This window comes from Somniosus microcephalus, unplaced genomic scaffold, assembly GCF_052327205.1.
Source record: "Somniosus microcephalus isolate GS21.2 unplaced genomic scaffold, FLI_Smic_1.0 unresolved_chr2, whole genome shotgun sequence".
Taxonomy (NCBI): domain Eukaryota; kingdom Metazoa; phylum Chordata; class Chondrichthyes; order Squaliformes; family Somniosidae; genus Somniosus; species Somniosus microcephalus.
The window spans coordinates 80,345,059-80,362,791 of record NW_028225180.1 but is presented as its reverse complement, the minus strand read 5'-3'; the positions used below and the strand labels follow the sequence as shown (position 1 = coordinate 80,362,791).

At 56.9% G+C, this 17,733-nt stretch overlaps 1 protein-coding gene across 5 annotated transcripts in view; it reads left to right on the top strand.

Annotated features, from left to right (window-relative positions):
• The window catches only part of LOC147092878 (uncharacterized), a 33,305-nt gene that overhangs the window by 14,963 nt on the left and 609 nt on the right, over positions 1–17,733 (top strand). For 2 of the 5 annotated variants that reach the window (XM_085976157.1, XM_085976156.1), the window contains exons 2-6: positions 2,892–2,970; positions 5,612–5,898; positions 9,322–9,413; positions 11,513–11,566; positions 16,962–17,028. In XM_085976157.1, the coding sequence (XP_085832283.1) occupies positions 5,730–5,898; positions 9,322–9,413; positions 11,513–11,566; positions 16,962–17,028 (382 nt within the window). In that variant the 5' untranslated portion in view covers positions 2,892–2,970; positions 5,612–5,729. Of the gene's footprint in view, positions 1–2,778; positions 2,971–5,611; positions 5,899–5,972; positions 5,991–9,321; positions 9,414–11,512; positions 11,567–16,961; positions 17,029–17,733 lie in introns of those variants that run through there. The other 3 variants (XM_085976155.1, XM_085976160.1, XM_085976161.1) reach the window with 3 other exon arrangements.

Below are 17,733 nucleotides of genomic sequence, written 5' to 3'. Positions count from 1 at the left end.
CTGCGTTGCTGCAGGCTGCTGGGCCCCGGAGCTTCACTCTCCTCCGACCCTTCCTCCCGGCTCCCCTCCAGGGAAGACGTGTCCCCTTCATCGCCATGGGCTGGCGCGGCTGAGGGTGGCACTGATGGGCCGGCTTCCTCTTCCTCCTCTTCGAATTCGGAATCGCTGACAGTGGCAGCTTGAGGGCCCGCCTCCTCACCTGGCGATTCACCATCTGAAAGCAGGGAGGCACAAGAGTAGCTTTAGAGTGAGGACAGGGCGGCAGCGAGGGAGGCATGAGTGCTGCCATGCACTGCATTGGTCGGACAGTGGCAAAGGATGCTGATCTGAGGCGCAAGTGGAAAGAGAGAGGTCAAAAAGGTGATGCCCTTACCATTGGTGCCCAGAACAGGGTCGGCATCTCCACTGGCGACGGGGCCAATCAGCCGGCCTGCCATAATGCGCTCCACACGCTGGTCGAGGTCGGAGAGCTCTTTGACGTCAGGACGGCCTCCCCCGGTCTCACGTAGCTTCCTCCGGTTGTGCGCCACCTTGGCCTGCAAGAGAAAGGACGGCCTCTAAGTACAGTGTGAAGCCCTGATCTTGTCTGCACTGCCTCCCATGGTGGACTGGCCCTGACAGTGTGAAGCCCTGATCTTGTCTGCACTGCCTCCCATGGTGGACTGGCCCTGACAGTGTGAAGCCCTGATCTTGTCTGCACTGCCTCCCATGGTGGACTGGCCCTGACAGTGTGAAGCCCTGATCTTGTCTGCACTGCCTCCCATGGTGGACTGGCCCTGACAGTGTGAAGCCCTGATCTTGTCTGCACTGCCTCCCATGGTGGACTGGCCCTGACAGTGTGAAGCCCTGATCTTGTCTGCACTGCCTCCCATGGTGGACTGGCCCTGACAGTGTGAAGCCCTGATCTTGTCTGCACTGCTTCCCATGGTGGACTGGCCCTGACAGTGTGAAGCCCTGATCTTGGCTGCACTGCCTCCCATGGTGGACTGGCCCTGACAGTGTGAAGCCCTGATCTTGGCTGCACTGCCTCCCATGGTCGAATAGCTTGAACAGTGTGCAAAGTGCTGAATGTGCAAGTGATTTTCATGACAGTCCCATAGCTGCTGGATGAGGGCTGGCCCCTAGGGCTTTCAGGTCCCTTTGCCCATAAACTGAGGTGCACATGCAGGGATGAGGAGGACACTGGAAAGGGTACTCACCTTGACAACCCGAGTGAGGTCGTTGAACTTTTTCCGGCATTGCACAGGAGTCCTGGCAACCACGCTGTTGGAAGTCACCCTGTTTGAGACCTCCCTCCAGGCTTTCCGGTAGGCGCTGGGCAGCGGCCTCCTGCCACCTTCTAGGAACAGAACATGGCGCCTGCGCTCCACTCCGCCAACCTGCACCCTCAGGTCACCCTCGCTGAAGCGCTGCGCTCTCTCCCTGGCCTTCTCCATAGCCCTGGGCGTTGCGCAGATGAAGCAGAAGTGGTCAGGCCTAGCTTGAGGGCTGCAGTGTGCAGGGCGTGGCAGGCAAACAAATCCACCCTCCCCCTTTAAGAGCTGACCGGCGCCAGAGTGTCTGCCGTCAATCAACAACTCGCCGCACCTGTGCTGCGCCCGGCCTCATGGGAATCGCTCAGGACCGCCGGCTTAGCGCCTAAAGATAGTCGTGCATCGCCTGTTTCAGCGCAGCAGCAACCTCTTGGGGCGATGCGACTGAATATCGGCGAAGGTGGCGCGAACTTGCGCCGGGCGCAAACTTTAGCGGCCGCTCGACTTTAGCGCCCTGAACGTGGCTATACTGAATCTCTAGGCCAGTGTGTATGGAACCCGTACCCCAGTGAGAGTCAGTGTGTGTGGAACCCGTACCCCAGTGAGAGTCAGTATGTGTGGAACCCGTACCCCAGTGAGAGTCAGTGTGTGTGGAACCCGTACCCCAGTGAGAGTCAGTGTGTGTGGAACCCGTACCCCAGTGAGAGTCAGTGTGTGTGGAACCCGTACCCCAGTGAGAGTCAGTGTCTGTGGAACCCGTACCCCAGTGAGAGTCAGTGTCTGTGGAACCCGTACCCCAGTGAGAGTCAGTGTGTGTGGAACCCGTACCCCAGTGAGAGTCAGTGTCTGTGGAACCCGTACCCCAGTGAGAGTCAGTGCCTGTGGAACCCGTACCCCAGTGAGAGTCAGTGTGTGTGGAACCCGTACCCCAGTGAGAGTCAGTGCCTGTGGAACCCGTACCCCAGTGAGAGTCAGTGTCTGTGGAACCCGTACCCCAGTGAGAGTCAGTGCCTGTGGAACCCGTACCCCAGTGAGAGTCAGTGTCTGTGGAACCCGTACCCCAGTGAGAGTCAGTGTCTGTGGAACCCGTACCCCAGTGAGAGTCAGTGTCTGTGGAACCCGTACCCCAGTGAGAGTCAGTGTGTGTGTGACCCGTACCCCAGTGAGAGTCAGTGTCTGTGGAACCGTACCCCAGTGAGAGTCAGTGTCTGTGGAACCCGTACCCCAGTGAGAGTCAGTGTCTGTGGAACCCGTACCCCAGTGAGAGTCAGTGTCTGTGGAACCCGTACCCCAGTGAGAGTCAGTGTGTGTGGAACCCGTACCCCAGTGAGAGTCAGTGTGTGTGGGTCTGGGGTTTGGGAGCTCAGGGCTGATGTCGGAGCTCAGGGCTGGTGTCTGGGAGCTGGTGTCTGGGAGCTCAGAGCTGGGGGCTGGGGTCAGGGAGCTCAGGGCTGGGGTTTGGGAGCTCAGGGCTGGTGTCGGAGCTCAGGGCTGGGGTCAGGGAGCTGGGGGCTGGGAGCTCAGGGCTGGGGTCAGGGAGCTCGGAGCTGGAGTCTGGGAGCTCGGGGCTGGGGGTGTGGAGTCCATCGGCCGCTGGCTGCTTCTAACATGTTGTCCTCTGTCATCTCCTTCCACCAGTGAGTCGATGGGTTACAGCGCCGCGCAAGGCTATTTGAACCCAAAGACAGACGCGAAGAGGCTCGGCCTGGAGACTCCGGTAGGGAGAATGTCGGCGCGCGAAGGCGGAGGGTCGCGGGGTCACGTCCGGCGGGGCGGCTTCGATCGGGCGCGGGTAACACGGAGCGTCCCCCTCCCTCCCCCAATGGTTCCTGACTGGTGGTCAAGGGGCCTGTTCTTCCAACCCCAAACTCCGATATTTTTGTAACAAGTAAACAGAAGGGCTTAACGCAATCCCGGAGCGCTGGCGACCCCAACTTGACACGCAATGTAACGCTCTCGCTTGTTTCCGTTGGCAGAAGCGGTGGCCATTTTGAGCATAGCAAGATCCCACAGACAGCAAGTGGGAGGAGTGGGTAGTTAATCTGTTCTATTTTTATGGGGGGGGGGGCGGGGTTCTGACGGTTGAGGGATAAATATTGGCCCCAGGACACCAAGGCGAACTCCCCCTGCTCTTCTTCTAACAGCGGCCCTGGGATCTTTTACGTCCACCTGAGAGGGCAGGTTTAAAGCCTCATCCAAAAGACTGCCCCTCCGACAGTGCGGCGCTCCCTCAGTACTGCCCCTCTGACAGTGCGGCGCTCCCTCAGTACTGACTCTCCGTCAGTGCGCCGCTCCCTCAGTACTGCCCCTCTGACAGTGCGGCGCTCCCTCAGTACTGACTCTCCGTCAGTGCGCCACTCCCTCAGTACTGTCCCTCCGACAGTGCGGCGCTCCCTCAGTACTGCCCCTCCGACAGTGCGGCGCTCCCTCAGTACTGCCCCTCCGACAGTGCGGCGCTCCCTCAGTACTGACTCTCCGTCAGTGCGGCGCTGCCTCAGTACCACCCCTCCGACAGTGTGGCGCTCCCTCAGTACTGTCCCTCCGACAGTGCGGCGCTCCCTTGGTACTGGCCACTGTGAGCGTCAGCCTGGATTGTGGAGCTCGAGGCTCCGGAGTGGGGTCTCGAACCCACGACCTCCTGACTCAGAGGCGAGGCTTCGACTGGTGCTTTGTTGCTGCCATTTTGAGTTTGACGGAGAGCGGGCAAGTTTTTTTTTAACCTGGCGTCTCGGCCTACAAATTCGCTCTCCCTGCGATAGTTGGCACAGGCTTTTGGATTACCTGGGTTGGCAAAGGCCCCACGTGCCGCCCATAGCAACGCTGCAGGCCCGGGAGCAGTGGTCGTTGCTACGGCAGCAGACGAGGGGGAATTACGTCTTCAGATACTCTGCGGGTGTATTATAAACCGTTCCGCATCTTCTGGTGGGAACCTAAAAGCAGTCGGTCACCAAGCTCGACGGCCTAATCCGGCCTACCCTGGCCCACATAAGGATCAGCAGAGAAAGGGTGGAAACCAGTACACACACTCCATCTAGTGGCCATCGTGTGCAGATCAGCTGTACCTGCCCTGGGAGTGTTTGATGGGACAGTGTAGAGGGAGATTTACTCTGTATCTAATCCGTGCTCTACCTGCCCTGGGAGTGTTTGATGGGACAGTGTAGAGGGAGCTTTACTCTGTATCTAACCCGTGCTGTACCTGCCCTGGGTGTATTTAACGGGACAGTGTAGAGGGAGCTTTACTCCATATCTAACCCATGCTCTACCTGCCCTGGGAGTGTTTGATGGGACAGTGTAGAGGGAGCTTTACTCTATATCTAACCCATGCTCTACCTGCCCTGGGAGTGTTTGATGGGACAGTGTAGAGGGAGCTTTACTCTGTATCTAACCCGTGCTGTACCTGCCCTGGGAGTGTTTGATGGGACAGTGTAGAGGGAGCTTTACTCTGTATCTAACCTGTGCTCTACCTGCCCTGGGAGTGTTTGATGGGACGGTGTAGAGGGAGCTTTACTCTGTATCTAACCCGTGCTGTACCTGCCCTGGGAGTGTTTGACGGGACAGTGTAGAGGGAGCTTTACTCTGTATCTAACCCGTGCTGTACCTGCCCTGGGAGTGTTTGACGGGACAGTGTAGAGGGAGTTTTACTCTATATCTAACCCATGCTCTACCTGCCCTGGGAGTGTTTGATGGGACAGTGTAGAGGGAGCTTTACTCTATATCTAACCCATGCTCTACCTGCCCTGGGAGTGTTTGATGGGACAGTGTAGAGAGAGCTTTACTCTGTATCTAACCCGTGCTGTACCTGCCCTGGGAGTGTTTGACGGGACAGTGTAGAGGGAGCTTTACTCTGTATCTAACCCGTGCTCTACCTGCCCTGGGAGTGTTTGATGGGACGGTGTAGAGGGAGCTTTACTCTGTATCTAACCCATGCTCTACCTGCCCTGGGAGTGTTTGATGGGACAGTGTAGAGGGAGCTTTACTCTGTATCTAACCCGTGCTGTACCTGCCCTGGGAGTGTTTGATGGGACAGTGTAGAGAGAGCTTTACTCTGTATCTAACCCATGCTCTACCTGCCCTGGGAGTGTTTGATGGGACAGTGTAGAGGGAGCTTTACTCTGTATCTAACCCGTGCTGTACCTACCCTGGCAGTGTTTGATGGGACAGTGTAGAGGGAGCTTTACTCTGTATCTAAACCATGCTGTACCTGCCCTGGGAGTGTTTGATGGGACAGTGCAGAGGGAGCTTCGGGGACGTGCGGCGGGAGCGGGAACTGTGGGCGAGACTGCTGAGGCGCCCGTGGAGCCCGTACTCCGGCTCCAGGGAGTGGAATTCTAATCATTGCTTTTCTCTTTTATCTTCAGGAGGAAGGTGGGCATTGGATTTAAATCTCTTCGGCAACACTAAGTGGGCCGCTCTGTCAACGAGCCGGCACGGACACGATGGGCCGAATGGCCTCCTTCTGCGGTGTATGAGTCTCTGATGAGGAACAGGACGAGGCCATTCAGCCCCTCAATCAGATCACGGCTGACCCGTTACCCGATCCCAATTACCCGCCTTCGCTCCGTATCCCTCGAGACCCTTACCCAACAAAAATCTACCAATCTCAGCCTTGAAAGCTCCATTGACCGTCGGCATCCACAGCTTTTTGGTGAGGGGGAGAGAGTTCCAGATTTCCACCCCCCTTTGTGTGAAGAAGTGCTTCCTGACATCACCCCTGAACGGCCTGGCTCTAATTTTAAGGTGACGCCCCCCTTGTTCTGGACTCCCCCCACCAGAGGAAATAGTTTCTCTCTATCCACCCTATCAATGCCTTTAATCATCTTAAACACCTCGATTAGATCACCCCATTAATTTTCGATACTCGAGGGAATACGAGCCCAGTCTGTGGAACCAGTCCTCCATAATTTAACAAAATAAGTAACAGCACCTCTGATGTAATAAAACTCACCACGCACTTGGTTTGAGCGTAAAGCAAGGCTTTAATCAACTTGTTTCAGAACATGGAGGTCTAGTTGTACTTCACTAGTTCCTTGTCTTACAAAATGTCCCAGGGCAAGCTGGGGCCGACGCCCGAGTCTTTATACTCCTCGGACGGCGCCACCAGCTGGCCGTCCAGCGTTATTTCATGAGTAGTTTCTTGATGATGAGATTTATAACAACCTCATCTTTCGATTCGGCACTTTACAGCCTTCTGGACTCAACATTGAGTTCAACAATTTCAGACCATAACCCCTGCCCCCATTTTTCAGGCTGTTTATGATTCTCCCATCCCCATTTGCAACATTTAATCTCCCCTGCCTCCTACCCTGGCTCATAATGTTCTTTCAATTCCTTCCTCCAGCTCTCCCTGCCTCTGGACCTGCTTAAAATCTGTTACATCTCCAGCTTGCTCCAGTTCTGATGAAGGGTCCCAGAGCTGAAACGTTAACTCTGTTTCGCTCTCCGCGGATGCTGCCTGGCCCGCTGAGTGTTTCCAGCATTTTCTGGTGTTATTTCTCCTAATTTAACTGTTTTAGCCCCCGGTTGTCGTTCTGGTGAATCTGCGCTCCCCCCCCCACCCGCCCCTCTCCAAGGCCGGTATGTCCTTCCCGAGGTGCGGAGCCCAGGACTGATCGCAGTCACCCCAGGTGGGATCTCACCAGAGCTTTATACGACGGTAGCCCAAGTTCCAGCCCCCGTGTTAGCCCGCTCGTGACATTAAGTTGCCCCGTGAAGGAACCCTCACCCGCCCCAGTCTGCCGACTTGACACCAATCTGCGGCCTTCTGAAAAGCTCAAGTTTTGCGTCGCCGATCCCCGCCTCCTGATCCCTTCTTTTTCAAACTTGGCAGCATGTCGCAGTCTGCGGCTCGTCCCGTCTGCGTCACGGTGAGATAAAACATCTTGGTGCGCCGGGGGGCTGGTTCATCGGGTGCCAGGGGTGGGGTGCTGGTGGTACTGAGGGTAAATTCCACCTTTTGCCCCGTGCTTGGCGACACCACAGTGCCCGTTTGGGGAACAGAGGACTGACTGGGGCCCCCCCGAGGCGATGGACTCCTCAACCCTGATGAGCCCCGCCCCCCCACCAACCCTAAACCCTCCCCCCTCCCACAGGAGGTGCCACGACATCCTGCCAATAACCCGTGTCAGAAATCGCGCCGAGGAGTCGCGCACGGGTTCCGTTGGCAAGACGGGCATCCCAAAGCCTTTCCACCATCTACAAGGCACAAGTCAGGAGTGTGATGGAATACTCTCCACTTGCCTGGGTGAGTGCAGCTCCCAACAACACTCAAGAAGCTCGACACCATCCAGGACAAAGCAGCCCGCTTGCTCGGCACCCCATCCACCACCTTAAACATTCACTGCCTCCACCACCGGCGCACCGTGGCTGCAGTGTGTACCATCTACAAGATGCACTGCAGCAACTCGCCAAGGCTTCTTCGGCAGCACCTCCCAAACCCGCGACCTCTTCCACCTAGAAGGACAAGGGCAGCAGGCGCATGGGAACACCACCACCTCCAAGTTCCCCTCCAAGTCACACACGCCATCCTGACTTGGAAATATATCGGCCATTCCTTCATCGTCGCTGGGTCAAAATCCTGGAACTCCCTCCCTAACAGCACTGTGGGAGCACCTTCACCACACGGACTGCAGCGGTTCAAGAAGGCGGCTCACCACCACCTTCTCAAGGGGCAATTAGGGATGGGCAATAAATGCTGGGCCTTGCCAGCGACGGCCACATCCTGTGAATTAATTTTAAAAAATCTCAGCAACTACCATCCCCCTCCCACCCCCATCCCCACTGACCTTCCTGCTGGGATTGGGGGAGAAAGGTAACAGGGTCCAATCTCGGTGGTGAGTGCATGGAATTCTGGGACATGCTCCCGCCCCCACCATCATCAGGCTGGGGAATGGGCGCTCGATTAGTTTAGACTGATCTCGGGGTGGGGAATGGGCGCTCGATTAGCTTAGACTGATCTCGGGATGGGAGAATGGGCGCTCGATTAGTTTAGACTGATCTTGGGATGATGGAATGGGCACTTGATTACTTTAGACTGATCTCGGGATGGGGAATGGGTGCTCGATTAGTTTAGACTGATCTTGGGATGGGGAATGGGCGCTCGATTAGCTTAGACTGATCTCTGGATGGGGAATGGGTGCTCGGTTAGTTTAGACTGATCTCGGGATGGGGAATGGGTGCTCGGTTAGTTTAGACTGATCTCGGGATGGGGAATGGGCGCTCGGTTAGTTTAGACTGAACTCGGGATGGGGAATGGGCACTCGGTTAGTTTAGACTGATCTTGGGATGGGGAATGGGCGCTCGATTAGCTTAGACTGATCTCTGGATGGGGAATGGGTGCTCGGTTAGTTTTGACTGATCTCGGGATGGGGAATGGGCGCTCAGTTTGTTTAGACTGATCTCGGGATGGGAAATGGGCGTTCGGTTAGTTTAGACTGATCTCGGGATGCGGAATGGACGCTCGATTAGTTTAGACTGATCTCGGGATTGGAAATGGGCACTTGGTTAGTTTAGACTGATCTAGGGATAGGGAATGGGCGCTCGGTTAGTTTAGACTGATCTCGGGATGGGGAATGGGCGCTCGGTTAGTTTAGACTGATCTCAGGATGGGGAATGGGCGCTCGGTTAGTTTAGACTGATCTCGGGATGGGAGAATGGGCGCTCGGTTAGTTTAGACTGATCTCGGGATGGGGACTGGGCGCTCGGTTAGCTTAGACTGATCTCGGGAATGGGAATGGGCACTCGGTTAGTTTAGACTGATCTTGGGAATGGGAATGGGCACTCGGTTAGTTTAGACTGATCTCGGGGTGGGGAATGGGCGCTCGGTTAGTCTAGACTGATCTCAGGATGGGGAATGGGCGCTCGGTTAGTTTAGACTGATCTCGGGATGGGGAATGGGCGCTCGGTTTGTTGAGACTGATCTCGGGATGGGGAATGGGCGCTCGGTTAGTTTAGTCTGATCTCGGGATGGGGGAATGGGCGCTCGGTTAGTTTAGACTGATCTCGGGATGGGGAATGGGCGCTCGGTTATGACGGACTGATCTCTCCTGATTCCGACACCACCTCATTCCAGAATTCCCCTCCTCGACATGGAGCTTCTCGAAACAGTTGGGCAAATGGAAGAAGAATCAGAGCAAACACATGCAGTTCGAAGAGATGGTTCACGTGAGTCTGAGTCAGTGCCCGCTGAAAGACAGGCTGATTAATACTTTCCACATTTGACCGGGACAATGGAAATTCAAATTTTTTACAGCACCTTTCACGACCTCAGGACGTCCCAAAGCGCTTTACAGCCAATGAAGTACTTTTTGAAGTGTGGTCACTGTTGTAATGTGGGAAACGCGGCGGCCAATTTGTGCACAGCAAGCTCCCACAAACAGCGATGTGATAATGACCGGGTGTCGGCTGTAGCTCAGTGGGTTGCCCTCTTGCCTTTGACTCAGGAGGTTGTGGGTTCAAGTCCCACTAAAACAGATGATCTGGTCATTATCACAATGCTGTTTGTGGGAGCTTGCTGTGCGCAAATTGGCTGCCACCTTTCCCACATTACAACAGTGACCACAATTCAAAGCTATTTAATTGAGCGTAAATGCTTTGGGACGTCCTGAGAGACGCTGTAGAAATGCAAGTCTTTTGTTCTTCTCCCCTTAGTAATGTTGATTGAGGGATGAATATTGACACCGGGGAGAACTCCCCCTGCTCTCCTTACAATAGAGGCCGCAGGATCTTTTATATCCACCTGAGAGAGCAGACGAGGCCTCGGTTTAACGTCTCATCCAAAAGACAGCACCTCTGCCAGTGCGGCGCTCCCTCAGTACTGCCCCTCCGACACTGCAGCGCTCCCTCAGTACTGCCCCTCCGACAATGCGGCGCTCCCTCAGTACCGCCCCTCCGACAGTGCGGCGCTCCCTCAGTACCGCCCCTCCAACAGTGCGGCGCTCCCTCAGTACCGCCCCTCCAACAGTGCGGCGCTCCCTCAGTACCGCCCCTCCGACAGTGCGGCGCTCCCTCAGTACTGCCCCTCCGACAGTGCGGCGCTCCCTCAGTACCGCCCCTCCGACAGTGCGGCGCTCCCTCAGTACCGCCCCTCCAACAGTGCGGCACTCCCTCAGTACTGCCCCTCCGACAGTGCGGTGCTCCCTCAGTACCGCCCCTCCAACAGTGCGGCGCTCCCTCAGTACCGCCCCTCCGACAGTGCGGCGCTCCCTCAGTACCGCCCCTCTGACAGTGCGGCGCTCCCGCAGTACTGCCCCTCCGACAGTGCGGCGCTCCCTCAGTACTGCCCCTCCGACAGTGCGGCGCTCCCTCAGTACCGCCCCTCCAACAGTGCGGCGCTCCCTCAGTACCGCCCCTACCGACAGTGCGGCGCTCCCTCAGTACCGCCCCTACCGACAGTGTGGCGCTCCCTCAGTACCGCCCCTCCAACAGTGCGGCGCTCCCTCAGTACCGCCCCTACCGACAGTGCGGCGCTCCCTCAGTACCGCCCCTCCGACAGTGCGGCGCTCCCTCAGTACTGCCCCTCCGACAGTGCGGCCCTCCCTCAGCACTGCCACTCCGACAGTGCGGCGCTCCCTCAGTACTGCCCCTACTGACAGTGCGGCACTCCCTCAATACTGCACTGGGAGTGTCAGTTTAGATTTTGTGCTCAAGTCTCTGGAGTGGGGCTTGAACCCATGACCTTCTGACTCAGAGGCGAGAGAGTGCTGCCCAGTGAGCCATGCCCACTGACACTCACAGCTCAGTGCAGATTGCCAGGAGGCCTTCAGCCTCGCTCTAGAGGGGCCACGGGGTGGCCGGTACTCAGGATGGAATGGCGTCACGCTGCAGTTTGGCGGGATCGGTGGTCGGGCTATGGAGCTCCCCTCTGAGAGAGGTGCTGAGCCTGCCTGCCCCCTCGATGGGGCAATGCAGAGGCAGAGGGAGCTTTGCTTCTGCACTGACCGGCATCCAGTGACTCCTGCTGGCGAAAGTGCCTCTGTTGGGCGTTGACAGTGGTGGGGGGATGGGTGAAGCTGAGGCTGCGATGCTTCCTGCAGTCGAATAGCAGGTCGATGCGTGAAAGGGCAGCAGCTGGGCCAAGGTACCAGAGGGTGGCCGGTGAGCATGGAACTGTACCCGGACAAGAGCCCACGTCGCTAGGGCTGGCAGGGAGAGTACAGGACTCTGCGCAGGGCTCAGTTAGGTGCAGCCTGTCAGCTCTTCACCAAGGATTGTTGAGTTAATGCCCAAATCCGACTGCTATGTTGTTGTTTATCTGAATCTAGGAACCAGCGTACATAGAGTTTCGCAAGAACCACGAGCTGGAGATAAAGGCCAAGGTAAGAATTCAGTTGGTTACCGGGGGTGACAACTTTACCTCCTGGACTGCAAGGAGGACCCGAGGCCGATAAGTGCGAATGAAAATAATTATAAAATGTTATTATACTCGCCATGTTTGTTGTGGGCATGGGGCGTCCATGTTTGTTGTAGGCATGGGGCGTCCATGTTTGTTGTGGGCATGGGGCGTCCATGTTTGTTGTGGGCATGGGGCTTCCATGTTTGTTGTGGGCACGGGGCTTCCATGTTTGTTGTGGGCACGGGGCTTCCATGTTTGTTGTGAGCATGGAGCATCCATGTTTGTTGTGGGCATGGGGCTTCCATGTTTGTTGTGGGCACGGGGCTTCCGTGTTTGTTGTGGGCACGGGGCTTCCGTGTTTGTTGTGGGCATGGGGCTTCCGTGTTTGTTGTGGGCACGGGGCTTCCGTGTTTGTTGTGGGCACGGGGCGTCCATGTTTGTTGTGGGCACGGGGCTTCCGTGTTTGTTGTGGGCACGGGGCTTCCATGTTTGTTGTGAGCATGGGGCATCTATGTTTGTTGTGGGCATGGGGCTTCCATGTTTGTTGTGGGCACGGGGCTTCCGTGTTTGTTGTGGGCACGGGGCTTCCGTGTTTGTTGTGGGCACGGGGCTTCCGTGTTTGTTGTGGGCACGGGGCGTCCGTGTTTGTTGTGGGCACAGGGCTTCCGTGTTTGTTGTGGGCACGGGGCTTCCGTGTTTGTTGTGGGCACGGGGCGTCCATGTTTGTTGTGGGCACGGGGCTTCCGTGTTTGTTGTGGGCATGGGGCGTCCGTGTTTGTTGTGGGCACGGGGCTTCCATGTTTGTTGTGGGCACGGGGCTTCCATGTTTGTTGTGGGCACGGGGCTTCCATGTTTGTTGTGGGCACGGGGCTTCCGTGTTTGTTGTGGGCATGGGGCGTCCATGTTTTTTGTGGGCATGGGGCGTCCGTGTTTGTTGTGGGCACGGGGCTTCCATGTTTGTTGTGGGCACGGGGCTTCCATGTTTGTTGTGGGCACGGGGCTTCCGTGTTTGTAGTGGGCATGGGAAGTTCTTGTTTGTTGTGGGCATGGGGCTTCCATGTTTGTTGTGGGCATGGGGCTTCCATGTTTGTTGTGGGCACGGGGCTTCCGTGTTTGTTGTGGGCACGGGGCTTCCATGTTTGTTGTGGGCACGGGGCTTCCGTGTTTGTAGTGGGCATGGCAAGTTCTTGTTGGCTATGGGCATGGGGCTTCCATGTTTGTTGTGGGCATGGGGCGTCCATGTTTGTTGTGGGCATGGGGCTTCCGTGTTGTGGGCATGGGGCTTCCATGTTTGTTGTGGGCATGGGGCGTCCGTGTTTGTTGTGGGCACGGGGCTTCCATGTTTGTTGTGGGCACGGGGCTTCCGTGTTTGTTGTGAGCATGGGGCTTCCGTGTTTGTTGTGGGCACGGGGCTTCCGTGTTTGTTGTGAGCATGGGGCATCCATGTTTGTAGTGGGCATGGGAAGTTCTTGTTGGTTATGGGCATGGGTGTCCATGTTTATCGTGGGCATGGGGCATCCAAGTTGGTTGTTGGCATGGGGCCTCCATGTTTGTTGTGGGCATGAGGCATCCATGTTGGTTGTGGGCATGGGGCGTCCATGTTGGTTGTGGGCATGGGGCGTCCATGTTGGTTGTGGGCATGGGGCATCTATGTTGGTTGTGCGTATGGGGACGTCCATGTTGGTTGTGGGCAGGGGACGTCCATGTTGGTTGTGGGCAGGGGACGTTCATGTTGGTTCTGGGCATGGGCGTTCATGTTTGTTGGCATGGGGCTCCCATGTTGGTTGTGGGCATGGGGCTTCCATGTTGGTTGTGGGCATGGGGCTCCCGTGTTTGTTGTGGGCACGGGGCTTCCATGTTTGTTGTGGGCACGGGGCTTCCGTGTTTGTTGTGAGCATGGGGCTTCCGTGTTTGTTGTGAGCATGGGGCATCCATGTTTGTAGTGGGCATGGGAAGTTCTTGTTGGTTATGGGCATGGGTGTCCATGTTTATCGTGGGCATGGGGCATCCAAGTTGGTTGTTGGCATGGGGCCTCCATGTTTGTTGTGGGCACGGGGCCTCCGTGTTTGTTGTGGGCACGGGGCTTCCGTGTTTGTTGTGGGCACGGGGCTTCCGTGTTTGTTGTGGGCACGGGGCTTCCGTGTTTGTAGTGGGCATGGGAAGTTCTTGTTGGTTATGGGCATGGGTGTCCATGTTTATTGTGGGCATGGGGCATCCAAGTTGGTTGTTGGCATGGGGCCTCCATGTTTGTTGTGGGCATGCGGCTTCCGTGTTTGTTGTGGGCATGGGGCTTCCGTGTTTGTTGTGGGCACGGGGCTTCCATGTTGGTTGTGGGCACGGGGCTTCCATGTTTGTTGTGGGCACGGGGCTTCCGTGTTTGTTGTGGGCACGGGGCTTCCGTGTTTGTTGTGAGCATGGGGCATCCATGTTTGTTGTGAGCATGGGGCATCCATGTTTGTAGTGGGCATGGGAAGTTCTTGTTGGTTATGGGCATGGGTGTCCATGTTTATCGTGGGCATGGGGCATCCAAGTTGGTTGTTGGCATGGGGCCTCCATGTTTGTTGTGGGCATGAGGCATCCATGTTGGTTGTGGGCATGGGGCGTCCATGTTGGTTGTGGGCATGGGGCATCTATGTTGGTTGTGCGTATGGGGACGTCCATGTTGGTTGTGGGCAGGGGACGTCCATGTTGGTTGTGGGCAGGGGACGTTCATGTTGGTTCTGGGCATGGGCGTTCATGTTTGTTGGCATGGGGCTCCCATGTTGGTTGTGGGCATGGGGCTTCCATGTTGGTTGTGGGCATGGGGCTCCCGTGTTTGTTGTGGGCACGGGGCTTCCATGTTTGTTGTGGGCACGGGGCTTCCGTGTTGTGGGCACGGGGCTTCCGTGTTTGTTGTGAGCATGGGGCTTCCGTGTTTGTTGTGAGCATGGGGCATCCGTGTTTGTAGTGGGCATGGGAAGTTCTTGTTGTTTATGGGCATGGGTGTCCATGTTTATCGTGGGCATGGGGCATCCAAGTTGGTTGTTGGCATGGGGCCTCCATGTTTGTTGTGGGCATGAGGCATCCATGTTGGTTGTGGGCATGGGGCGTCCATGTTGGTTGTGGGCATGGGGCATCTATGTTGGTTGTGCGTATGGGGACGTCCATGTTGGTTGTGGGCAGGGGACGTCCATGTTGGTTGTGGGCAGGGGACGTTCATGTTGGTTCTGGGCATGGGCGTTCATGTTTGTTGTGGGCATGGGGCTCCCATGTTGGTTGTGGGCATGGGGCTTCCATGTTTGTTGTGGGCATGGGGCTTCCATGTTTGTTGTGGGCATGGGGCTTCCATGTTGGTTGTGGGCACGGGGCTTCCATGTTGGTTGTGGGCATGGGGCTTCCATGTTGGCTGTGGGCATGGGGCTTCCATGTTGGTTGTGGGCACGGGGCTTCCATGTTGGTTGTGGGCATGGGGCTTCCATGTTGGTTGTGGGCATGGGGCTTCCATGTTGGTTGTGGGCATGGGGCTTCCATGTTGGTTGTGGGCACGGGGCTTCCATGTTGGTTGTGGGCACGGGGCTTCCATGTTTGTTGTGGGCACGGGGCTTGCATGTTTGTTGTGAGCATGGGGCATCCATGTTTGTAGTGGGCATGGGAAGTTCTTGTTGGTTATGGGCATGGGTGTCCATGTTTATCGTGGGCATGGGGCATCCAAGTTGGTTGTCGGCATGGAGCCTCCATGTTCGTTGTGGGAATGGGGCGTCCATGTTTGTTGTGGGAATGGGGTGTCCATGTTTGTTGTGGGAATGGGGCGTCCATATTGGTTGAGGGCATGGGGCGTCCATGTTGGTTGTGGGCATGGGGTGTCCATGTTGGTTGTGGGCATGGGGTGTCCATGTTGGTTGTGGGCATGGGGCGTCCATGCTGGTTGTGAGCATGGGGCGTCCATGCTGGTTGTGGGCATGGGGCGTTCCTGTTTGTTTTGGGCATGGGGCGTCCATGTTGGTTGTGGGCATGGGGCGTCCATGCTGGGTGTGGGCATGGGGCGTCCATGTTGGTTGTGGGCATGGGGCGTCCATGTTGGTTGTGGGCATGGGGCGTCCATGTTGGGTGTGGGCATGGGGCGTTCCTGTTTGTTTTGGGCATGGGGCGTCCATGTTGGGTGTGGGCATGGGGCGTTCCTGTTTGTTTTGGGCATGGGGCGTCCATGCTGGTTGTGGGCATGGGGCGTCCATGTTGGGTGTGGGCATGGGGCATTCCTGTTTGTTTTGGGCATGGGGCGTCCATGCTGGTTGTGGGCATGGGGCGTTCCTGTTTGTTTTGGGCATGGGCCAGTCATGTTTGTTGTGGGCATGGGGCGTCCATGTTGGTTGTGGGCATGGGGCGTTCCTGTTTGTTTTGGGCATGGGGCGTCCATGCTGGTTGTGGGCATGGGGCGTCCATGTTGGGTGTGGGCATGGGGCGTTCCTGTTTGTTTTGGGCATGGGCCAGTCATGTTTGTTGTGGGCATGGGGCGTCCATGTTGGTTGTGGGCATGGGGCGTTCCTGTTTGTTTTGGGCATGGGGCGTCCATGCTGGTTGTGGGCATGGGGCGTGCATGTTGGGTGTGGGCATGGGGTGTTCCTGTTTGTTTTGGGCATGGGGCGTCCATGTTGGGTGTGGGCATGGGGCGTCCATGTTGGGTGTGGGCATGGGGCGTTCCTGTTTGTTTTGGGCATGGGCCAACCATGTTTGTTGTGGGCAGACATGCACCTCGAGTTCAGTATCAAGACCGTGAGTGAGGCTACCCAATATCTAGGTCAATTTCGCAAGCCCAGCGATCGAACAGGATCGCTTTGGCATTGAATTTTGGCTACAGGCTCAAATATTCCACCTTGAAAGATAGAAAACAGGAAAGTTCCTTCCACTTCATGCAAAGACGGCAGCTCTGACAGTGCGGCACTCCCTCAGTGCAGGCACGGGGAGTGTCGGCCTGGATTAAGTTCTCAGGTCTCTGGAGTGGGGCTCGAACCCACAACCTCCTGACTCAGAGATGAGTGCTGCCCCCTGAGGACACGGCTGACCCCAAGGAATCCGCAGCGGCCGAAAAATTGGGGCCTGCACCTCTCAGCTATTCGGCCGCGGGGAGCATCACACCACCGGATGATGATCAGGGGTTGGGCGGGGTGACCCCTGGCTGGGTCTTTTACCCACCCAATTGTAGCCCCCGCCGCTCCGTGTTTGCACCCTGACGGAGAGGGTGGGACTCGCCCTCAGCCGGTCCCCAACCCACGAACTCCTGCCCACGACCTCCTGCCCACGCAGCCCCCTGACGCTCACAAGGGGAGCTGCCAACAAGACCCGGTGCTCCCTGCGTTGTGTGAGCGCGCCTTTGCTGACCGACCTCTCCCTTTCTCCTCCAGCTGCCCTTACCGCTCATCACAGCCATGGAGCGGGAAGTCCTTCACATTCTCGAGGTCTCCATTAAAGGTGAGGAGACGGAGGGGGGAGGAGAGACGGGGGAGGGTTCGGGGGGTGGGGGGCGCGTTCGGTTGTCGGAGAAAGCTGGACTCAGACCTTCAGTTGATGGTGAACCAACTCAGGGTGACGAGGGGCAGCAGTGGTCACCCTTGCCCAGTTTCCCCAAGGTCGTCAGCTGCTCCGCCCCCACAACCATTACAACGAAGATCCTCACGCAAGGGGCCATTCCTTCAGGACACTCGACAGGGGTCGCGCATCAGGGGAGGCCGGAATCAGATAGTACGGGCAGTTTAGAGGGAGCTTTACTCTGCATCTAACCCGTGCTGTACCTGCCCTGGGAGTGTTTGATGGGGACAGTGTAGAGGGAGCTTTACTCTGTATCTAACCCGTGCTGTACCTGCCCTGGGAGTGTTTGATGGGACAGTGTAGTGGGAGCTTTACTCTGTATCTAACCCGTGCTGTACCTGCCCTGGGAGTGTTTGATGGGACAGTGTAGAGGGAGCTTTACTCTGTATCTAACCCGTGCTGTACCTGCCCTGGGAGTGTTTGACGGGACAGTGTAGAGGGAGCTTTACTCTGTATCTAACCCGTGCTGTACCTGCCCTGGGAATGTTTGATGGGACAGTGTAGAGGGAGCTTTACTCTGTATCTAACCCGTGCTGTACCTGCCCTGGGAGTGTTTGATGGGACAGTGTAGTGGGAGCTTTACTCTGT